This window comes from Cololabis saira, chromosome 12 (genome assembly GCF_033807715.1).
Source record: "Cololabis saira isolate AMF1-May2022 chromosome 12, fColSai1.1, whole genome shotgun sequence".
Lineage (NCBI taxonomy): Eukaryota > Metazoa > Chordata > Actinopteri > Beloniformes > Belonidae > Cololabis > Cololabis saira.
Genome location: NC_084598.1, coordinates 25,358,012 through 25,376,037, shown reverse-complemented (window position 1 = coordinate 25,376,037; position 18,026 = coordinate 25,358,012). Strand labels below are relative to the sequence as shown.

At 41.7% G+C, this 18,026-nt stretch overlaps 1 protein-coding gene across 6 annotated transcripts in view; it reads right to left on the bottom strand.

Annotated features, from left to right (window-relative positions):
* Positions 1 to 18,026, bottom strand: part of arhgef25a (Rho guanine nucleotide exchange factor (GEF) 25a) — a 64,690-nt gene that overhangs the window by 25,551 nt on the left and 21,113 nt on the right. The window contains exon 1 of one of the 6 annotated variants that reach the window (XM_061736156.1): positions 12,037 to 12,199. The exons of the other annotated variants lie outside the window; for them this stretch is intronic. Within the exon in view, the coding sequence (XP_061592140.1) occupies positions 12,037 to 12,142 (106 nt within the window). The 5' untranslated portion in view covers positions 12,143 to 12,199. Of the gene's footprint in view, positions 1 to 12,036; positions 12,200 to 18,026 lie in introns of those variants that run through there. 6 annotated transcript variants of the gene reach the window in all.

Here is an 18,026-nt window from a genome sequence, read left to right as displayed (position 1 = left end):
ACTGGAGAGAAAGGATGCATCAGCAACAGTATGAGAGAGTCTCTCTACAGGCTCTGATTTCTGCAAGCTCCTTACAGCATAGGCCTGAGCCATGTTTGTGGTTACTGGGCCCAAAAACTCCAGACATTCCTTTGAAACCATTCAGACAGAGTTCCCGGCACCGTCTGCCTTTATAAACTGGTGAGCTGTGGAATATCAGATTCACTATATAGACACTACATCTACACTCTTGGGTTTCACATTCACGCATGTGATCAAGTGTGAGATCAGCTGCTACACAGAAACTGGGAGCATCATCGCCGCTCAGATTTGAGTTCTAAAAACATCCGCACAACTGCCAACTGACAACTTGAAGTGCCTTGAGATGACATTTGTTGTGATTTGGTACAATATATATATGTTGAACCGAACTGTATTTGAGAAAGTTAGTTCAGACAGTATGAATTAAGGTACATGGCCTCAAATTTTAAATAGGTATCAGAATCATCTCCATTGAGTTTTTTGTTTAGGGTGCTTTCACACCTGTGGTCCGTTTGTTTCAGGGGCTAAATCGATACAGTTGTTTCGTTTTTCGTTTGTGGGGTTTGTGTTCACAAGGCAAATGTCTGTACCGGTTCAAAGCTGATAACAAATGCCATGCGTGAACTAGCTGTTCTCTGATTGGTCAAATGAACGCGAAAGGAGTTTCCTCTTCCGCACCCCGGGAAAAACGACAAGCCCCTTTCACAGAGAGGTGCAGACCGCAGCCGCCGACTTTAGGCTGATTTATGGTTCCACGTTACACAAATGATTTAACGCAGGACCATAATTCAGGCTTTACCCATTCATTTATGTGCTACCGGTGCAGAGCGGAGCTCACCGGTGGGCGAGAGGCCGCCTGCTGCAGGGTTTGCCCTGCGCAAACCCTGCCCGAATTGAAAATATTTTAATTTCACCGTGCCGTGCTGTGACATCTCGGCACGTCCAATAGGAGAGAAGGTGGTGGAGGCTGCACCGACTCTTCTCCTTGAACCGCGGTCGCACATACACAATGAATGGAGTTGTGTCAGTTGCTGTGTCGATTATGTTCTCACTACAAATAAAAAAAATGAACCGCTTCAGGTCTCGAATGGAATCGGCCGAGACCACCTCTCCTAGGTGATCTCGGCTCGCTTGTTTTGTGCCGTTTCCGAGTGCGATTGCTGTGTTCATATATACCAAACGATCCGATCTTTAGAGGGAAACGCTCCAAACGGGACAGGTGTGAAAAGCGCCCTTATTTGTTTGTTTTAAATACTCAACCTTTTCTGCAAATGAGGAAAAAAGGATCCTTTTACACAACTAAAAGTGGCACTACCACAATACAGAAGTATAGCACCACTAAACGTTGTGTATTAAAATTACTTGGTTTTATATAGTGCCCTTCAAGGCACCCAGAGCGCTTTACAGAGATCATTATTCATTCATACACATTCTCACCGCTGGTGGTAGCTACGTTTGTAGCCACAGCTGCCCACGGCAGACTGACAGAAGCGTGGCTGCCATATCGCGCCAAACGGCCCCTCCGACCACCACCAACATTCATACACATTCACACGGGGCAAGGTGGGTAAGGTGTCTTGCCCAAGGACACTACGACAGCAAACTGGGACCGATCGGGATTCGAACCGCCAACCTTTCGATCATTGGACGACCCGCTCTACCACCTGAGCTACTGCCGCCCCATTAGATCTATTAGAGTATACTCCATGTGCCAAAATGAGAATAATTCATGGTACTGCTGTGCAATGATATTATTTACATGAATGTGCATTAGATTATAAATGCTTGGGTTTTTTTTTGTTTTTTTTTTAAATAAAGTGGTTGTGTTTGGATCATACTGACAGTATATGTTTTTCTAATCAAACATATACAAACAAATGTATTTTTACCAAATAAATAATTTAAATAAAGCATTCAATTCTCACTTTTCTTTTTATGAGATGGACATTTCATTTGACTATATCAATCAAGTATACATGCTGTAACAAAAAAGTATTTTTGCAAACATTAATATGTGCTATACTGAAACAGTAAAAAGTGGGAAGACAAAGCACTTGTGTGACCTTGCAGCGCCTACATGACACTCTGTCTTAGTGTGTGTATTATGTGTGCATGCCTGTTTGTATCTATATGTTTGTTTGTGCAGATAATCATAGTGGTGATCCACACAACTCGTTGTGGCTCTTTAGCAGCAGGCAGTCCGCACACTGGTTTGATCATTATTGTGATTAACCAGACACACATACACAAATGCACCGTAAAAGAAAGGAAGTGAGAGAAGGACAGGCTAGCACTTATGTTTATGGGCAAACAAGGCTGCCATTAGGCCTGAGGTGGCTGAGAACACAGCGCAAATTAAAAGCGATTGTGATTTTGCATGGCAGCTGTGGAGGTGCCGGTGAGGAGGCCTGCAAGGAAAGCTGGAGACGGAGCCATGGTGCCTGCTGGGCTGCAGGGACGTGGAGCCTCTCCTCCTGGCCCCAGTCTTCCTGACAGCTCCGGTACTCTCCGTTCTGGGGTTTCTGTGTTTTTCCACAGTGGCTGTGTATACGATCAGAATCGTGAACGGCAGAAATGACAAAAACCCACAGCTAAGTGCACGCTGATCTGGTACGCTGTTTTGGCCCGGAGACTTAGAGATGTGCTGGTATAACGATTCTTCATCAGACTTGATGGTCTTTCCAGACTCATATTTTCATTCCTTTCTATGGCTCTACATTTATCCCCACTCTCATTGCCATAGCAACTAAACCCAAAAGAGGAAGAGAGAGTGAGGGACAGCCACACAAGAGATTAGCCATCAGAAAGGAATCAACCTACACATGTGGGTGCACACACCAACTCATGTTATACACAGAAACACATGCTTCCCTATTTGCAGCACACACACAGACACACACGCACACACACACACAATATAACAATTAACACAGATTTGCATGGACACTCATGCAGCAACACACCACACAATGCGGCCAGTTCTTATGGTCATTTGTAAAACAATGTCACACCAACAAAGGATGGCTATGAAAAGCTGTTCCATATTACAGAAAACCATCTGCAGCTGTCAGCCTTTGTCTGTTTCAGATCAGATCCTCTCTTATGAATAGGCAAAGTCCATTCAAGGGTTGTAGGGTGACCTGGGGCTCGGCTCCACTTGTTCTACCCAATCCAAATCCATAAAGTGGAGTGAATCAGAGTAATGAAAATGAACATGAGAGTCGTAACTAACTATTTTGTTCCACACTGACCTCCCTCGTTAAAGCATAAAGCAATGTCGTCATCACTTGTCAGCACATATCAGCTGACTGTTATCTGTTAAACATATTTACTGTAAATCCATAGATTTCTTGGTAAACTGTTTTCTAACTCCCCAGAATAGTTTTCACTGCTGTACTTCCCCCAAATCTGTGACTACACTGAGCTAACAAATATAGAAAAAAATAAAAAGTGATAAGTGAATCATTATGCAGGCATATGCAAGAAACAAATGCAGGAATGTACATCAATGAAACGCATGTCTTCAAATTGATTCTAGCCAAAACAGTTGTGTATTTCTGGCTTATCAACTGATCCACCAAGGCTGCTTTTCAACCCGAAGTATTAGCTGCAATAAGCTAACTGCAGGCTGTATGTGAGGCGAAAGCTTGTGTCTATGGCAACAATCAATTGTACCTGCAGATAAGTGAGAAGCACTGTGTCATCTGTTGACAAAGAGGTCAATTTGTAGATAGATTACAATGAAGTGAGCAGGCAGAGAGAAGCGGAAAGGTTTCTCTTTAACATTTTGCTTTTGTTTATCACTGAAAACAGCCAAAAAAAAAAAAGAAAAAATGCTTTTTTCTTCTTGCATAATTCCACAAAACAGGAGACGGCAACCAAAGAGTTCAGTCAGGCTAAATAGTAGAAATTAACAATGTGTTTTACTAGTACTAAAGATCCTCTGGACATTTGTGCAACTGATAAACAATGAACTTGTATCAGCGTCCTCTAATCACAGAAAGACAAACATGAGAGAAAATTCAGGCCAGACGTCAACTGAGCCTCTATCTCTCCAGTTTTAGTACAGTCTAAAAGTTGGGGGATGCGTTCAACAGAGCACATTTTTCTGAAAGATCATCTAATGTGAAAGTGGCCGTCTCAGCTCCTGTGCTTCGTGGTCAAAGCTTAAGCAGCAGTTAATCACACTCAACATTGTCATGTTCCATTGTTTTGCTTTGTTGTTGGAAATATTCTCGGTGAGTCCTCCACCACGAATTTTCCGGGGAAAGTTTCAGCGGAAAGCAGAATCAGAGGATATCTTGGAAACCATACCCAGACAGTCCAGTGAAGCAATCAGGAGGCTACCATCTACGCTCTCAGGAGCGTCTGCTACTATCTGTCCCTAGAGTGCATACCGAGCTGGGAAAGAAGGCCTTCAGGTATGCTGCGCCTTCCTCCTGGAACCAGCTGCAAAACACCTTGAATCTCAGAGAACAGGTCTCACTTAATGCTTTTAAATCGCTACTGACAGATCTTGAGATGTCCAATTCTGACTGCAAATGCTATGAGTAATGTCAATAGTGTTTTGTTTTGTTATGTGTCGTGTCATATGTCATGTTACTGTGTTGCTGCCTGTCTTGGCCAGGACCCTCTTGTAAAAGAGATTTTTAATCTCAATGAGTTTTTGTTTCCTGGTGAAATAAAGGTTAAATAAATAAAAAATAATAGCTGAAATCAACCTGTTGCTAACATTTACAGCGAGGATCCTTTATCCTTGCTGGTTTAAAGGATGCTTGGAGTACACAAAAGCACATTCTTGATGTTGCTATTTTTTAAATCTGCTTTCAATCGCATTTACAACAATTACAGCATAGACTTTGCTAAAACATAAGAAGTCAGTTTAAGACCCTGATAACCAAGCAGTAGTACAAAAAGAACAGATGTCTTGGACATTGCTACAGACGGCATACATAAAAAGAGCCATATGGGCTGAAAGTGGGGGTATGATCGAAGGGGGGAGTAGCTCCTCTCCCCCTCTGCACTGTTGGAGAATTTTTTTCTAAACAAGGTATGGAATGCACTCCTGTGTTTCATAATTTGTTCCCTCATTCTTCTCCTCTGCACATTTACAAACAGAGTTCTGAGGAAGAGGAAAAAGCGAGGTAAAGTGTGGGCGCTGGAGGAGCTGAAGTGGATGGGAGCCCTGGAAAATTTGTGAGGGCAAGACCACATAGTGGAAATGGGGGGGGGGGGGGGGGGGCAGATGATGAAAATTGTGAGAAGGGGAGAAGGCTTGATTAATAACCGGCTGACTAGCCGAGGGAGCTGGAGGAGGAGAAGAGAAGGGGGAAGAGAAAGAGGGAAAATGAGAATGCCCCAGGAGTGATCTTAATGCTCCACTTGGTGTTCACATTCCAAGCCCGCAGATCATGCAATATTCAGCCTAAAATTCAGACCGGCAGATTTCTCCATCCAGCTGGGAGACTGGGAACAGTGGGTTTGCGGAAAGTCTACTCTTTCTTCCCTTCCACTCCTTTACTCTTGCTCTCTTTTCTTTCCACTTTTGCATGTGTTGAAGAGAAACAATATGGAGGGGATTGGTCACACAGCAGAAGGGAGGCAGGGGGTTGGGTGGGAGGGCAAGAGGCGATGACGAGGTGGAGGGTGGGCTGGGGTGCAAAGTTTAAAAATATCTCAGACTGCTGAACACAAGGCTGGGCCACGGCAGTCCAGCATACCTTCAAATTCAGCTATTTTTGTTGCTTTTTCCGTAATATCTGAAGTCTGCCTTATAAGCTGATGACAGAGCGGGTTCTCCAGCCGAGACATAAAAAAACGCACTGGTTCTGTCGCAGCGATTTTCCCCAGTATTTGCCAGCAGCGCTGCTTTATGTCAAAAGCCACTTGATATTAACATATATTCATAATTCTCAGGGTTGTGGGTCAGCAAAGAGGAAACCCGGGGGAACCAAGTTCCTGTGTCTGAAAAACAACCACAGTGAGCAAGACATCAAGCTCCTCCACCTCCAGGGTCTGTGTAACATCAGGCACTCTGACTAATCTGTGAGCGGCAACTGGGCCAAAAAGTCCAGGAATTTTCAACTATTTAATTTTAAATCGATGAGCCATGTATCCTCATTATTGTCTGTGTCGAATTAAGTTTCATCAGTGGCTTTTTAATAAAGCAACCAAGCAGCGAAGTTAAATGCAGTAACGTGCAACATGATGCTCATGCAAATTTGCCTAACTGGTCTTAAAGGCAAGCATATCTCTTTGAAAGTGCCTTTACTGAATGTGTATTTGTTGTTGCATGGTGAACACATGCATGCACATGCAATGAAATGTGAGACAGCTATAATCCCATTTAATGCTGTTTTAATTAAAAATGTTCCCTTTTTTTATTACGATTTTCCACAGAAGTCTTTGTTCTTTCTATCTTCACCATTCAACCATGTAAATATATGAGCGTGTTTCATTGCTGTGGGGGATCTTTGTCCTAACTCACTGCATGCATGAGTCAACACCAGCCCCATCACCCCCTCACAAATACACACACACTCGCATGAAAAAGGGAACACATACGTATCAATGCATACACTGAGACTTTATCGTTTTCAGAGGAAGAAACAAAGTGAGCGGAAAAGTTATAGGATGAATGAATCTACAAATCTACAAAAGAGGTGGATCCTTTGATGAAAACATCGTTTTTGTTGCTACTTCACTGCTATTGTTGCTGGCAAGTCATATTTACACCAGCCTGCAGGTGCACAAATAAAACTGTACTGCCTTGGTTGAGAAAAAGATGCAAAAATGACTGAAATAATCTGAATGTATATGTGCACAAGAAAAGAGATGTAATCACATAGACTTCAGATAGTTTCTCAATATGCACATTTACACTCTTTTCCCTCGACAGATCTGCTCACATCGTTATTAATGCCTCCACCTGAGACATGAGGAGAGATGATGGAGTTTAGGTGACAGGCACTCAACAAATTAAACATCCTCACTTTGAAACCGTTATTTTAAACTCATGTTATTTGAATAGAATAAAATAACTTTTCACTGGTTAAAATACATTTTGCATTTCATTTACAGTTCATGTTATATAACTGAGAATAGAAATGCATTAGGCTTCAAAAATATTGAAAAATGCAATATATTGTGTGGAGGTTTGATTTAAATGAATTGTGAGGAAAATCTTTTCACATTTTATGTGTTCGAAACGCTTCAGTTGTAGCTGATATTTCAGTGATTTTTGGTGCTGTCTGAGCTGGTCATGCACGTCCTGATGTGTGTAACCTGTTGCTTGCTGCATGGATTTGAAAAACAGGACGGTGGTGGAAGGAGTGTGCAAGCAGATCCGTCTCTACATACAGGCATCTGTGCAGTTTATCAAAACCAAAGAAGGTGCAGTTACAGCTGTTAGTAGAACCTCAAAAACTGCTTAAAACTAAAACAGATAAGCTGAAACATTTTAGGGACGTTTGTGTTTGAATTATGTACTTCTTCTTGTACAACCTGAGGCCGTTTACAGGGATCCTGGGCACTTAGTAATTCCAATGTGCAAAAAAACGTCCTTGTTTTATTTAGAGTTTTAACAAAAGCGGTATTGACTATGTATGAGAATTGAACTCCAGTTGTTCCTTTTCCAGGTACAACTATTCTGATCATAAATAGTATTTTACCGGTGAATGCTGACTGCTTAGTTGACATTTATGAGCAATTACGACTGATCTCTGACCTCGATGACACTCAGAGTGTAAATTGTTTTTCCATGATCATTCCTGACACAAATAGCTATGTGATATGCAGCGTACAGTACATCAAGTCATGTAGATTAAAAAAAATAAATATATAAGTGAAATAGCTTTGAAAATCTTAATTCTGAGCCATGTCATTTGTTTACACCCCCTAGAGTCGAAACACAGTGAAAATTGGAGATAAATAAATAAAGTCCCCTGGTTTTTATTGAATTGAATTTTATTCACTTTATTGAAAGGGAAACAGCTCCATTGACGCCCATTCATCTTGGACTATCTTACAAGTAGCCCATAGGTAACCAAAAGTCATTCTAGCTATTCACAACTCTTTCTAAATCCTGTGGTGTAACTGTGTCATTTTCTCACTCGTGACACCTTGCTTAAGAGGAAGACTGCAGTTAGTGGAGTGTGCCTGAAGCTTCAGCTGAAGTGGGTATGTTGCTGTGATGACATCACAGTTCACTACCTCGGTGATCCACGCACCAGACACGACCAGCCTGTTGGAGCTAAACATCCCCATCCGACACGAACAAAGAATGCGATGATCTTCTAACAGAAGTGTGCAGCCTCTGACTTACGAGCATCACTTCCTTTAACCCAGCTTTCTTTTATATTTTTAAACATGACTCAGTGAAGCATCTGGCGTATGACTTCACCTGCGTGCGTGTATAAGGCAACAGAACCACCAACTTTTTAAAAATGGTTTGTCAACAGTCTTTGCTGGGAAGCAGGCTCCACTAATGGCCCACTGGCAGTCAATTTGCTAATGCGCTGTCCAGGCCTGAGTTTTTCTCTCTTATTTTCCCATCTCTCTACCTGTCTTTCTGCTTTTCACAACGAGCACCACTCCGTCAATAACACTTTGCTTCTTCCCGTCTACTGTTTACATTCACAAACGCAGTGCATACATGTGTGTGTCAGTGCAGATCATCTTGACTGGTGATGCCGAGGCCTGTACTCGACAGGCCGATCCCTGACTGACGACAGGTGACCTCACCCTTGGTAACTCGTTCCACCTAACTTTGGAAATTCTTTCAATGAAAACCGTGTGAGTGTGTTGATCTGTGTGTGCAGTTTGGAGGTTAGCAGGATACGCACAACCGTGTGGCATAAAGGTGTAGCGTGCTTCAGTGCAGCATACAATGAAGCCGTGGGATGCCTAAGTACGGAATGACTCATACAGCACTCTGTAATTTCCTCTTGTGTTTACTGAATTGCTCTTTCAGAATAAATGAATGATACAAGTGCATCGGAAACCGTTTTGGCCGGCATTATAGATCAACAGCCTCCAGAGAAAGAAGAAATGTGTTGTTTTCTGGTGATATCAATGTCCCAGTAGAAATATAGCAGCTCACAATAAGCTATTATATCTATTTTGACCCTGATTGTCTCAGCTTAGAAACCCACTGCTTCAGCTAATGTTTGTTTAAAAAAAAACCTTCAGCGAGTTGTGGGACTTACAATACTGTTGGGGACCTTGAAGTCAGGCTCTATATCTGTTCAGTATTGTTTTCGATAAACGTCAGAAAAAACGTCAGTGCTCTAAAAGACTGTGCATTAGCCGTGTTTTAATGTTTTAACGAAAGTTATCCTAATCATTGCCAAAATTGATTGTGTTATTCATTTATCTGTGTTCCATTAGTTCAGCACGCATTTCAAAATCCTGCTTGATCATTATTTTGGTGTAATCTTGCTGACCAATATGCAGACAAACGTGCAAAAGGCACGGAAAATAACAACACACTCAGCTCTCTCCTTGGCGAAGGGACAACTGGCTCCTAAGTGTCAGTTGAACTTGCACTGCACTGGACAAGTTTCCAAGGCAGAAAGATAGAGTAAACAAGTTTAAAAAGTCAAATGCATTTGACAAGATGCCAGAGAAGGGGCGGAATAGCAAGATATTCAACTTAAAAAAGGACACAAGGAGGAGATGCAATTTTAATGGCATCCAATTGGGTTCAATATAGAAATTTCTCTGCAGTTGATCATTTCAGAGAGTTGCATGCTTCTTAGCACATACAGCTTTACATCAAGAGTTAAATCACTATGAGAGATGAAGGAAGTTATGCTGAGTGCAGTCTGTCAGTCTCCGGGATTGTCAAACTAAGTTTAAAGAGGATTTCATTAAAGTTGAAGAAGAGGTGGAATATGGAATATGATCTCAGTGCATTTTAAGTTGTGTTTAGCTTTATGCCTGTAACTCCTGAACCACAAACTCACTTCTTTGCTTGGATCAAGTCAAAAAGTAAGAATTTGATGTCTGTGACATATCACAGACTGGCTTATGGAATATCTAAAACCTGAAAATTAAGTCTGATAGAACCAGAACAGTTTATGTCAAAATGATACTTAAAAGTGGCATTATTTCCAGACTTTTTGAGAGAGGTTGTGTCTTTTTGAATGGGACTTTGTTGGAGTGTGTGTTTGGAGATATTGAACCCAGCTCCTAAGAGCTGTTAGTGCTATTGCCATTTCCAAACTGGTATCTCATTTCCTACCTGGCATAGATCCATCTTTTATATACACTCTTTTGATTGAGTTCAGACCCTAAAATGTCACTTTGTGCCACCCTGTACTTTATGAAATTATCTCTTCTTTTATCTTTTTTTTTTTGTATCTCTGACAGCTAGTAGAATTGATTTTTTGGAAAATCTGAAGTATTTTGATGAGACACAACCAAACTTGTAACAGGACCTCTGGACCTCACTGTGATGAGGCATAAACAGTCCTGGCAACACTTATTGTTTCTGATTCAAACACAAACAGTCACGTTGACACAGTTACTTACTTATAACGTAAAAAGTGTGCATTTGGCTTTGGCAAGTTTCAGCTTCCCTTGTGCACTTTCAGATTTGTTTTTCTTTTAATTTGGTGTCATAAAAAAAGTTCATCATGTGGCTATTTTGCCCTATCCAAAATATGATCTAGACGTTTTCCACTTCAGACTCTAAAATACAGAAGATCTCCTCTTGTCATGTTGGACCAAGAATACACTCTTAATACATAAACAAATATAGACTGTGGGAATAATATGCTTATCGTATGTTTATTGAAGTTTCTTTTAATAGTCCAAAATGTTTAGCTTCTCCAATCCCCCATGTTTATATATTATCATCTAAGAGAGCGTGCATTTGCTACGATAACATGGTAAAGGTGCAATGAAAAGCTGCATATCCATTACATAACAGGAGGAATTTAAGCTATACATCCAGCAACGCTGGCCAGTAACATCAAAGTCAACTTCATGGGCCCCCTTTAAGTATAGATCCTGGATGGGTACCTCCACTGTACATGCCTTTGATGTAGGCTTGTAAACGGGAACAAACACACAGTCTGACACTACAGCATAAACTCATATAGTGCTATTAGACACCGTTGTTGTTGTAACTTTGCCTCTGGGCCACGGAGACAGAGGTCGTGTGTGTGCAAGAAAGTAAACAGTGACAGAGAATCAACTGGCTGACAGTAATCATTAAGCTCGTATGAGACATTTGAGTTCTCATCTTTCCAGTTGTCGGATAAATGTTACAGTGAGTCCTGAGCTTTGTATAAACTCCAAACAAACGGCGTATAACTGCGTGTGTTCACCAACCCAGTTGTCACTACACACATGCCACTTTTCCGCTTCTACTCAACCACACTAGTCTAATGGGCCACTGTTATTTATGTTGTACTTTATTACAACAAACAGTAGAGTTGAAAGGGAAGCTGGTGAGAGAGTTTGTGTGTGGGGGATTACTGCTGTTTTGTTCGCCTCTCACTGTTTGGGGTAGAGGAATGTTTCAGAGTAGTTCACTAACCCCTGTGCATCTCATCCATCCACGTGCTGTACATAACATAAGGATACACACTTATCGGGATGAAGACTTTCCAAACCCTCTCCCCAAATGCACGGACACGCGCCTGTTTTCCCTCTCTATCTTTCCAGTAGGAATGTGTGATGCATGTCCTCTTTCCTCTTCCTTGCTGTGCAGAAAGAACATGTTTTGACTATGCTGATATGTCTGTCACACACATCTACGCTGTCACCTTCGGTGCAGACTGACTGTCTGTGTTTCAACAATTGGCATAATGCATGTCTGCAGAAAAGGAGACACGGGTAGACGCCGAAATCAGACGAAAGAGGGGAGAGGAGTTGTTGGAGTTGCTGCCAATGCTTTAGCGTGATAAATAAAAACTGTTCGCACACAGGAACACACAAAAGAAAAGCCCAGTCAGGCTGATAAAAATGTGATGTTTGTCTGTGTGTGAGAGAGAGAGAGACACTGACCTCTGACTCTGGCATAGCAGCAGCCACACTTGACCAGAACTTTACGGAACAAGTGTTGGCAGCCACAACCTCGGTGGTGGCGATGGTGATGGTGGCCCCCTTTCATGATGTTGAACCATGAGCAGAGGTGGGCATGGCCCGGCACCCAACCTCTCTCCCCCCACCACTCTTTTTGACGTTTACAACTCAAAAGTGCAAATCCACCCCCCACCCCCCCAAAAAAAGGTGTCAGCTGATTCTCCTCGGTTGTATTCAAACAGTGCTGAAGCCCGAGTTCAAGAGACCAAGATTCCACAACAACAGCAGGAGCCAAGGAGAAATCCACACCAACAGGGTGTTTCAACAGCCAAAGAAATATTCCAGAAAGCGTATGAGATACTGAACGTCCACTCTACGCTCTGTGTCTCTCTCTTTTGTCTTTTATTCTTTTTTTTCCCCCTCTGCTTTCTCTTTGGTGCTGAGCTCTTGCCTCTATGAACTGCCCGGTCAAATGACAGACTGGGAGACTGCTTTGGAGAGAGAGAGAGAGAGCGAGAGAGAGACAGAGAGAGAGAGAGAGAGAGAGAGAGAGAGAGAGAGAGAAAGAGAGAGATAGCAAGGGAGAGATTGAAAGAGAGAGTAAGGGGAGGGGTGAGAAGGGTGGAGTCTGCAGCTCTAGTTGCTGGCTATTCCAGGATAAGGTTCCCACTCCCCTAGTTTTTTTTCTCTTCCTGTCCTCTCCTTCTCCCTTCCCTCCTCTCAGCTGTTTTTCTCTGCCCCCATGTGCTTCCTCTCCCATCAGCAGCCCCCCCAACCCCCCACCACATTTTCCTCTGTTATCCTCTTTTCTACATGGTTGAGTCTCATTGTGGCATAGGTAATGCTTACAAGGGCTCCTAGACATACAACTTCTGGCTCAGTTGAAATGTCACACTCTCATGTCCACCCAGCACTGACCCTGGAGATGGTTATACCCAGCAGGTCTGCAGGGATGCATATGGCTACTCGCAGAGCATAGCGTATGTTAGTTTGAAGGTGTCATATATTTTCTGGTAGCTGTGTCACAGTGTTAAATGTTTTAGACTTTAAGAGAATTTAAGAAGGGCTCTTTTAAGAATGGGCTTTGAAATCATCATGGGCTCTCCCACGCAGGAAAGCCCAAGTTTGGGCTTTTTTTTTTTTTTTCTCTTGTTTCATGGAGCAACCAGGCAGTTTCATATTTCACAATGTTGGTGCTCATAGCATCCTTGTGTGTGTGTAACACTAGCTATGCAGCCTAACAATTCACTGTAATATAAAGTAGAACCGATTCACCCAAAAAAAGGAGGAAAAAAAACAAATATAAAGCAAAATACATATAACATAGAGGGAGGAATTTTGATGGGGAGCTAGGCTAATAGCTGCACAATAAGTCCCATAGAGGACCCAAAAGTGCTTATCCGACTTTGGGTCCCGGGGGAAGCAGGCTAAGCAAAGACATCCAGACCTCCATCTCCCCAGCGACCTTTGGCTCTTTAGGGTGTAAACACTGTCACAATGGCACTTTGTCACTCATTCTGTTCATAATCTTTATGAACAGAAATTCTAGGTACACTCAAGGGTTGGATCCATGGGTCCAGTTTGTTGGCCTCAAGATTACACCTCAGCTTTTTGCAGATGATGTGGTCCTGTTTGCTTCAGCCAAGGTCTTCCGCTTGCAACAGAGAGGTTTGCAGCTGAGTTTAAAGAGGAGGTGATGAGAATCAGCACCTCCAAATCTGAGACTATGGTTCTTAGCCAGAAAAGGATAGAATGCACTTTCCAGGTGTTGGATGAGGTGAGGCAACTCACCTTAAGCATCACTGGGATTTTTTCGGTGAGGGAGGAATGGCATGGGAGATCAACATGTGGCCCTGTGTTGCGTCTTCAGTATGACGAATATTTACAGGTCTGTTGTGGTGAACAGAGAGTTAAGGTGTTCCAAAAGGAAGTCTTTGTTTACCGGTTGATCTAGGTTCCTACCCTTACGTAAGATTGTGAATTGTGGGTAATGACTGAAAGAATGAGATTGATACAAACAGTGAAAATGAGTTTCCTCCATGGGGAGGCTGGACTCTCTCCCTTACAAATGTGGTGAAAAGTTTTGATATTTTGGAGGAACTTGAAGTCGATTTAATGCTCCTCCACACTGAGAGGAGCCAGTTGAGGATCTGGGATTGTTGGGATGCCCCATGAATGCCATCCAAGGAAGGTATTTTGGGCATGTCCAACCACCAGAGGCCTTGGACAGAACCAAGATACAATGGAGGAGCACATTTTTCACCATCTAAATAACCTTCAACCGGAGCTAACTCTGTATTAGAAATATTTATAATCGATTGCACAACACCACCTTTGCACCAGAAAGTCATTTACTTTGTTACCATAACTTGTTTGTCACAGAACATCTGCGATTGAAGACAAAAAATGTTAAGTGGACCCAGTCTGTGTAACTCTCTGGTGCATGGTGAGTCACCGAAGAATACATCAACACTGGGTTTACTCAATCTGTTATGAAATGATGTAGTTTGAGATGCTTCAGTTGGTTTCTGAGTATCTGTTAGCCTAGCTCCCCATTAGAAGTGCTCACTGATACAGGCATGTAACTGAAAGGTGCCAGCCCAAATACAGATTTTAGCAAATCCATACTGGATCTATATAGATCTGTTGACAGTGTGAACAACCAAAAACCACAAGAAATGAAAGTTAAATGCATTTTAAGACGGATATTCACAGATGTGTCTCAATTTTATTGGTATGGTCGCTCAGATAGGATTTCTTCTTTCACAATGACATCTACCAGATGGACAGAAGTTCATGCACGCTCAGAAGAGTGCAAATACAAATGCATTTGCTTTGTTTTGACATAACGTGACGTCAACAACGACAGTCCATGTACGGATCCAAACAAAAGCAGTACATAGTTTCTCCTCTGGCACCGGTGTTTTCTTGTAACTTGCAATTTGCACCGCAGTTCCATATAAGCATTGATGACAGCAGCAAAAGCAGTTCACTGCCCTCCATTTTGGTTTGCTTCCATCAGTTCTGTGTGCATTTCACCATTGCAAGAATGTGGATTAAAAAATATCAGCACACACAAATTGCATCTGATCACTTGCAGAATATAATGTAATGTAAAAATCGGACTCCGGGGAATCTGCACGGATCGCTGTATTTTACATTTGCATTTTACACTTGCATTTTACTCACCAATGGACAAAATTGGTGAATATAATAATAATGATAATAATACATCATTTGTTAGGCGCCTTTCATGGCACTCAAGGTCGCCGTACAACAATCAAAATACAAAAACACAATTTAAACAATAGAGAACAGCAAAGTTTGCAGCAGAACACAAAAGACCACGTAAGTTGTAGTCTTAAAGAAAAATAAAGAGAGGATTGACTCCAAACTAAAACCTCTACAAATATCTGTTTTATTTAAGTACGAACAAAATAATTTTGGGTAAAATATGAAAAAGAAACAAAAAGAAAAATACCTTAACTATTGGGATAAGCATTTGTCTTATCAGAGCAGCCACTGGGACCTTAACTTGTTTTAAATGTGTTAGATCAAAAAGCATTGTTCTGCACCTGCACACTTTAAATACAATCCACTAAAAATCATCTGCTGCACAGTCAAGACAAACTGGCAAGCGCATGGACTTTTTCTCTAAGGACTCCAATGGTGACAGCTATGAGATTTATTAATGCATAATGATAAACTCATATGGCGAATGTAGTCATCAAATTCAACCACATGTTCTTACTAAAGAATATTATTTTGCTCACTGCATGCTAAATACAAGACAAGCTTATGCAAGAGTGTGCACACAAAGACTTTTAATGTTTGATACCAGACAAGAATGAGAACATTTCATTGAAGAGTCCTGCGTCTTGAAATGCTTCAGAAATTGTGTGATGTTAAAAAGTCATTCAAGTTCTTTCAAGTCAACAACTATATAAATCCAGCACAGGGAAGAAAATGACAGTTTTATGACGTTCAATGGTATTCGAAAATTCATTTCCAGACCAGAAAACTACATTTCTAAGACTGTAGACCTGTCCACGCTTATGACTGTGTGGTAGCTCATCTCAGTTTTGCAGAGCTGGTCGTGATCCTTTCGAGGGCTACAATCCGGATGTGCATAAATCACCGCCTGATTTAGGCAACAAAGACAGGCAAATCACGTCACCCACTCGGCTTCCTCTTTGGGGGAATCAGAGGAAACTAGAGAAGGCAGGAATATCGGCAGGAGCTGAAGCACCGTGCACATACGAGCACACTGTCAAGTACTTCAGCGGCTGGCAGGGCTGTCTCTGCAGCATCCATCTCTCCACAGTGACAGGGAGGTGGCAGACTGCTGTCAGGATGTCTCTATCATTTTCAGGCCACAGAGCAAATATAAGCCTGGAGTCACTTCCAGGATACACAGAGACCCGCAACGGTTGCATTAAACTGTTTGCTGAATTGCTTTTTTTTTTTTTTGTAGGTCTCTCAGAAGCATAGAGAGCACGCTAAATAAGATATTACATGTAATAATTGAAAGTTATGCACTGGAGAGGCCCCACAGTGGCACATGTGCCATCCAATCTCAGGGTCAATTCGCTGGTTTTGTCCTGTTCAAAACTTTCCCTTCCTACTGATGCAGAAAGATCACAGTTTTCTCCCCTCATACTCTCTCCATCCCTGCCTCTCTTTGCTTATAATGGATGCTTTAAGCAGCTGCGATTGGAGGGGCAATTCACCATGGGAATATTGAACAGTGCTGCTGAATGTCTCCATTTGTCTGATGGTGATATGGTTGCCAAATGCTGTCTAAGTACTGGAGAACAAAGAGGGTTGAGAAACAAAAGATTTGACAACAGAACATTGTGTTTAAAAGAAACACAATGTAATAAATACACCAAGACAAAAAGCCGAGGGCAGCCCATTACAAACTTGACAAACCCTGTCTTTGCTGTCACTAAGAAATAATAAGCTGTTCATTCAGTTGTCATGAAGTAAAAAGTCATATGTTCTTGAACAGATTTGATCCGCTTAGCTGCTTAAATGAATTACAATTTTAAAATCCTTGTGTTTTCTTTATTACTTTTTTACACACCTCTAGGGAAACACTGTACTCTCTCTCATCTAAAGCTTTTATTAGACACTTTTGTTAGCTTGTTATTTTAAATATAACGAGTGTTAAAAATACAACACATAGTTAGAAACACATTGTCCTCGGTTGGCCTGAGAACGCCTTTGGATCCCCCCAAATGAGGTGGATGAAGAGGCAAGTCTGGGCTACCCTGGATGGATGGATGGATGGATGGATGGATGGACGGATGGACGGACGGACGGACGGACGGACGGACGGACGGATGGATGGACGGATGGAAGGATGGATTGTTAAAAAGTAAAAGCTGTTTGTTTATTGTTGTTTTTTTTCTTTTTGGCATCTGATTTGACTTTGACTGCACAGTCAGGGTCACATTTCAAATGTTTCTGAGATCTCAGCGGCTCTACTCCAGACTTCACATTGTTTATGGGACTATTTTACTATATTTAATCCAATTTTTTTTTTATTTCTATTTAGAGGAGGATTCATTTTTGTCACTAAAAACTCACCCTCAAAAGTGTGTTTTTCCCCCATTCAGATTCACTGTGGCCTGTGCAAAAATCTTAGCTTTTTATTTATTACCCTTCTTCTTGCACACAGGCTTCGTTGAAGAACTCCTACTCTTGGCTTTTTTCTGCTGTTTGACTCGGGATTCTGCAAAACAACCCTAAGCAAAATTTTATGCCAGTAGAGGGTCAGACAAAATGCTCATGCCACTGCTTTGTAAATGATACACTAGTTTTACTTTTTGGTTAACTGTAGTCACCAGTAAAAAGATTCAAATTGAATGTAAACCAGATGTAAGACTGTGCAACTGTGCTTATATACATCTACATATGAGTTAATGTAAATGTAATTTTATTGTGTTGCTGACTTTTGCTGCAAAATT